A 6,304-nucleotide genomic window follows, 5' to 3' on the forward strand; every position below is an offset into this window, starting at 1 on the left:
TTACTCCGTCATTTCTTTTTGGAGAGTTTTTCTTTTGAGCTTTGTCAACGTTTTATGCCTCTCAAAGTTCTCACTTCTTCTCCTTTTTCTAGTCTTCTGCCTTACTCTGCACTCCATCGTTCTTTCCTCCCCACGAGATTCTACTTCCCCTTTGCTCCCTCAGATCAGAATCTCCATTTTCACATCTGTTTGGATTTCGTGGTTTTATTTTGCTGGAATCATACGCATTTATCCGCTGCTGCCGATATGAGCTCGGCAGAAGGCAATACGGGGGAGTCTGTGAGTTGGAAGGAGTGTATCACGGAGTTCATTAAAGGTGCGACGGAGATGGCAGTGGAGTGTGGGAAAGGTTGCAGGGATATCGTGAGGCAGAGCTTGGTGAACGAGGATTCGTATGTAGCGAGAAAATTTGGAAGGGATTCTTATTTTACTAAGAGGGTAAGAGGACCCTGTGAAAAGTTATGCGGGAAATTGAGTTTCTTCAACGAGTACTTGCCGGAGGATAAGGATCCGCTTCACGCATGGTCGGTGATATTCTTTGTTTCGTTGATCGCCTTTGCAGGTGGAGTTGAATATCATATTTTCTTGTTAAACATTTATGTGTCATTTTGGGGCTGAGGATTTGAAGAGTGGCATTGTTAAAATTGTGGATTCTTTATGGGGTCACTTGAGAAGTGGACTAGTGGGATAGGAGGAGGGAAGTGGGAGTGTTAACTGAGATGAGAACCTTTATTTTCTTTCCCATAAATTGCGATATGTGCTCCTTTGCTATAGACTAGATCAAAACATGATGGTTTGCTGTATATTTCTTTTCTTTTTAAACGAAATATTGATATACCTTGTTGTTTCAGTCATTCTAGTAAAGGTGTTTGTTCTCTTGTAATCCTCATAATTATTCACTGGAGTCGCTTATAAAAGCATAGCGTCCTTGCCGCTAAACCTCTCAATGACTGATTACCTGATTTTATTTGCAGCTGTATATGTAAATTTTGAGCATGATCCATCTGCTGGTTCCATCCCATTGACGAAGCAAACATTTGTACATCCTCCTAGCGCTAGCCGAATAGTGCTTCCAGATGGTAGATACATGGCATACAAGGAACGAGGTGTTCCACCTGATAGAGCTAGATTTTCAATTATTGCTCCTCACACTTTTCTTTCCTCCCGGCTTGCAGGTTTTTTCTAAGTTGTGATTGAATCAAATTTTGATGTCAAACTGTTATTTATGCATAAACAGCCAGTTCCACTTGTGTCTTCCATCTCTAATTTTAGGAATACCTGGAGTTAAAAATTCCCTGCTTGAAGAGTTTGGCATTCACTTGTTGACCTATGATCTTCCTGGTTTTGGCGAGAGTGATCCTCACCCCAACAGAAATCTGGAATCCTCAGCAACAGATATGTCTTTTCTAGCAGATGCTTTGGGTGTTAAGAAGTTCTGGGTTGTTGGTTACTCAAGTGGAAGCATGCATGCTTGGGCTGCGCTGAGATACATTCCCGATAGACTGGCAGGTATTAATAGCTCTTTTATCTGACTTGCTCTCTGTTTTACTTATTTCTGTACACAGTCTTATGGATCATCTTGACTTCATGGAAATTGGAGCTTTGATAGTCTGTCAATGTCCAAATAGTTATGCTTTGATGTTCCTCTGTCACATTGTCTCATGGGCATGTATTCTTTCTTCGCCTACTGGAACACATGCATAATGTTGTGTGAAGTGCAACTGAAGTTCACATGGTTACGAGCCAGACTGTCCGTAAATTTTTTGGTGATGGAGGAATTATTTCTTCAAAATCCAATTTTATGCAATTGTAGCTTCCAGCACCAAATTAGCACCTTTTTCCCCAGTTATTATTTTGAACAAGAACAAACTTCTGATTTTTGTTAATTTTGAATGAAAAACATATCTAAATTTCTGTTATCATACACGACCATTTGTGTCATGTCAGCACAAAGTTGTTCTTAGTGAAAAAGCGTCTGGTTAATGTGCCATACATGTTGGTCTTGATCTTTCAAGTAGTAACTTGCAGGTGCAGCAATGTTTGCTCCCATGATGAACCCATATGATCCCATCATGACAAAGGAAGAGAGGCGAAAAACTTGGGGGAAATGGAACAGGAAAAGAAAATTCATGTACTTTTTAGCTCGGAGTTTTCCTAGGCTTCTTGCTTTCTTCTATCAGCGAAGCTTTCTGTCGGGAAAGCATGGCCAGATTGACAGGTGGTTGTCGTTATCCCTTGGAGAGAGGGTGAGTTGAACTTGTTTTCTTTCCCTCTTTTGTCTATGAGTAGATTTGATATTTATATGACAAGAAATGTTTAGTTTTTCCATATTGCCCCCACCATCTTTCACCTATATCCCAGGCTTCCAACAATACTTCACCCTAAAAATAAATAAACGTTGTGATATTTTAAAAAGTAATGATGTGGCTGATTCTGATGAGATTAGGGAAGGACATCTGCAGAGAACATACTGAAGATGGAAGGAAAACTTGCACTCAGAGCACATACAGCACATACTTCAGAAGGCTTAGATCTAGTCGTACATGTGGGATGCACACATTAAGGGTGATCCTAGCTGTCTGGAGTATGTGTTGTGGGTACGCTTAATAATTTCTCAGATAAAGGGGCTTTGTGTGACTGCTGGAAATTGTTGCCATGTTTAAATATGATTCATGTCTGTTCACTTGGTGCTATTGTGCAAGTTTAAAGCACATACTGGCATTAAAGGACCCAAGCTCATGAAGCTATAGGTGATCCTATGTCATGATATCATGATATTTGCAAAAGCAGGTCTCGATGGTTGTTGTACAGGAGTTTCGAGATTTTACTTGTATATTCCATCATGAAAGATTTCAATGTCCCTTCCAGGATAAATAACTAATGGAAGATTCTACCATATGCAATTTTAATGCATATGCTATCATTTGCACGTCCTTTAATCAGAGCCCAAGCTCATCAAGCTAATCTGATCAGTTATTTTAAAGTTCACAGAAACGGGTCCAAATATGTTTGACCAAAAGAAAGAGATTTTGCTTATGCATCCCATCATGAAAGATTTTAATTTCCCTTCTAGGATAAAGCACTAATGGAAGATCCAGTCTATGAGGAATTCTGGCAAAGGGACGTGGAAGAGTCAATCAGGCAAGGAAATGTGAAACCCTTCGTTGAGGAATCTGCTTTGCAGGTCTCGAATTGGGGTTTCAGCCTTGTAGACCTCAAGTTGCAGAAAAGAAAACGGAGACATAATGTGTTCAGTTGGCTCAAGTCAATATTCATAGCTGAACAAGAGGAGTATATGGGTTTTCTTGGCCCAATACATATATGGCAGGTTAGCACATCTTTATTTGATTCCCTTCCTCCCCTCCCCTCCTACTGCTTATAATACAGTATGACTTTATGCATCTCTTCTCTGCGTTTCTAATATTTTTTTCTTTTGGGGTAACGTATCTTGTTTTTATTTTATTACTTTTCAAGTATACTACATTCGTTTTTATGAACGTAGAAGATTGATATTGGTGATTTTGCTTTAGTCATGTTTGGACCAGCATATGACTTGTGCTATTTCAATGCAATGTGAACAGGGAATGGAGGATAAAGTGGTTCCTCCGTCGATGACTGATTTTGTGCACCGCGTCCTCCCGGGAGCTGCAGTGCATAAACTACCATACGAAGGCCACTTTACCTACATCTACTTCTGTGATGAATGCCACAGGCAGATATTTACTACGCTTTTTGGAACCCCGCAAGGACCCGTCAGCATTACACTTGATCAAACTGTCTTACATGTCCGTATTGAACAGTCAGAAGAAGTAGCAGCAGACGCCGGTGACTCCACCGTGGATTAAAAGGTCAAATAAGGGGTGACAATGCGCTTTCTTCCCTTTCCATTAGAACATAATTTACGATGTATATATCATTTAGTTCTGTTTCATCGCCAATGGAGCCGTATAGAAGAGAAAAATAAACGCATTATCGCCCCTTTCCTTTGGGCTGTTGAACTAATCTGTTGTTCAAAAATACTGTATAATGCCCTTCAAAGAACTCCCATGATGCCGTAATCCCGTTTTCGTTATCTGCAACCCAGAAGGGGAACTTTTTGCCGAAGTCATCTCAAAGAACTCGCATGAAAATTGACATGGCACAAACTTCTTACACTGTGGTGACATGGTTTCTTCGCACGCTAGTTTCCAATGCTTGAAGCCTGGAGAGCAGGTGCGTTGCTCAACATATCACCCGACGGGATAAGGGCCAAGAACACAATGCCACATTGCTCCATCACCACCCCATCTTACTCTCAATCTACTGGCCGTGAATTGCTTTCATAGGATGGACAGATTAAATTCATCTTTTTACATTATTATTTAAATGTAATAAAAGATAATTTTATTAAAATAATATATTTCACGTGTTTATTTATTACTTTTTTCCTATTTATAAATCACTTACTTGTATCCGGGGTTTGCAAACTCAAAAATATATTAAATTGATAATTTTTTTTCACATATGTCGTTATCAAAAAGGTATTAAAACTATGTTTTATATTTTTTTCTCACCTATTTACTTTGTCTTTCTACATATTTATTAAGTCAACATGGATGGAATAAAAGAAAACTTATTAATTCCTACAAGTGACTTATATCTAGGATTTTTTTTCTGCAAATGATTTATAAATAGAAATAGGATGGCCCATAGTTGTTTTGTATATATATAAAAAAGAAAAAAAGAGTGGCATGTAGATGTAAGATTTATTTATTAAACATAAGTTTATTTAGGAAATTTAGGATATTTTTTTTGGTAAAAGGGGAAAAATGTGACGTCAGTACTTGCACTGATAACCCTTTAACAATTATGATTATTTTCTTCACAAAAATATTATTGATAATTTGTTTAATTTACTTATGAGAAAAATAATGTTATAAGGAATTTGAATATTTTATAAAATAACCAAGAAACATTATTGATAATTTGTTTGATTTACTCATGAGAAAAATAATGTTATAAGGAATTTAAATATTTTATAAAATAACCAAGAAACATTATTGATAATTTGTTTAATTTACTTATGAGAAAAATAATGTTATAAGGAATTTAAATATTTTATAAAATAACCAGGATATCAAATATAAATTTATTACTCTTCATTTAGATTCAAAATAAAATCAGTCACAACTAACTAGCCATTTATGCAATTGCAACGATAGTAGGAGTAAGTAACAAAAGGGAAAGCAGTGCCCCCTGCTCTTAAATCAATTTTTTTTTCCTTTTGATACAAGAATGAAAACAATATTTGTCATGAATATTATAATATGTGGATGTCCATATCCTCTTCTTCCTCTTCCTCTTCCTCTCAACTTCATCATCAACTCCCATGAATGTGAATGGAGGTGAGTTACAAGAGTGAATGGGTAGTGGAGGAGTAATGGATGGTGGAGGTAGTGGAAGTTACTTGGAGAAGATGAAGAGGATATGGACATCCACATATTATAATATTCATAACACTCCCCCTTGGATGTCCATTATCTAAGATATGTGCCTCATTAAAAAACTAATTGTTGATGATATTATTAGAACTCCTGAAGAGCTTACAAAAGCTATGGATTGCTTAAAGAAAGAATTTGAGATGAAGGGCTTGAAAAGAACAAAGTTTTGCTTCGGATTGGAAATTGAATACTTGAGAAATGAAGATTTTTGTGTATCAAATAATTGATACAAGAAAAGCCTTAAAGTATTTTATATGGATAAATCATATCCATTATATACTTTGATAGTTGTGAGATTTGTGGAGGTGAATAAAGAACTTTATAAAAATAAAAAACATATAAGTATATGCCTAGAAGGCTATATGTATAATGTTTAATTTTTATCGGTCTTTAAATTTATCATGATTTGTGATAAACAAATTGTTATAAGAATTTGATATTGTGATATTGATAAATGTATGATATAAAACTAAATAGATCAAATAGACCCAAAAGTTACTAGTTATATTTTGTTTATTTATATCTTATTTATATGATTTGATTCAATATTAGTTTTGAATATTTTAAATGTATATAGTATGCTGATCAATATTGAAATGTTTTGAACGTTAAGTACTTTACTTTTAAAAGTTCATTTTAAATGTTCTCCATCATTTTTGTGTGTTTTCTATGTGTCTTGCAAGTTAAATCTATGATACTCATAATTATTTGTTATTATGTTAATAATATATTGAAATAGAGTTGTCTTTCATATTCCTCTTAAATTATATAGTTCCTGAAGAACTCGATGTAATAGTATTAATATAGTTCCAGAAGAACTAATA

General features: G+C 35.7%; 1 protein-coding gene across 2 annotated transcripts; it reads left to right on the forward strand.

Moving 5' to 3' along the window:
• The first annotated feature begins 8 nt into the window (after positions 1 to 8).
• On the forward strand, positions 9 to 4,402 carry LOC114732674 (uncharacterized). 2 transcript variants are annotated; one of them, XM_028920012.1, is made up of 7 exons: positions 9 to 562; positions 975 to 1,175; positions 1,273 to 1,509; positions 2,029 to 2,246; positions 3,074 to 3,328; positions 3,582 to 3,848; positions 4,085 to 4,402. In XM_028920012.1, exons 1-6 carry the CDS (start codon positions 55 to 57, stop codon positions 3,843 to 3,845), a joined length of 1,683 nt encoding a protein of 560 aa, XP_028775845.1. In that variant the 5' UTR covers positions 9 to 54; the 3' UTR covers positions 3,846 to 3,848; positions 4,085 to 4,402. The 2 variants fall into 2 exon arrangements, with proteins under 2 accessions (XP_028775845.1, XP_028775844.1); XM_028920011.1 differs by lacking the exon at positions 4,085 to 4,402 and having other exon boundaries at positions 10 to 562; positions 3,582 to 4,054.
• Positions 4,403 to 6,304: the final 1,902 nt, after the last annotated feature.

The sequence above is a fragment of the Neltuma alba genome, unplaced genomic scaffold (genome assembly GCF_004799145.2).
Source record: "Neltuma alba isolate B1F8T4 unplaced genomic scaffold, ASM479914v2 tig00012922_pilon, whole genome shotgun sequence".
In the NCBI taxonomy this organism is placed as follows: Eukaryota; Viridiplantae; Streptophyta; class Magnoliopsida; order Fabales; family Fabaceae; genus Neltuma; species Neltuma alba.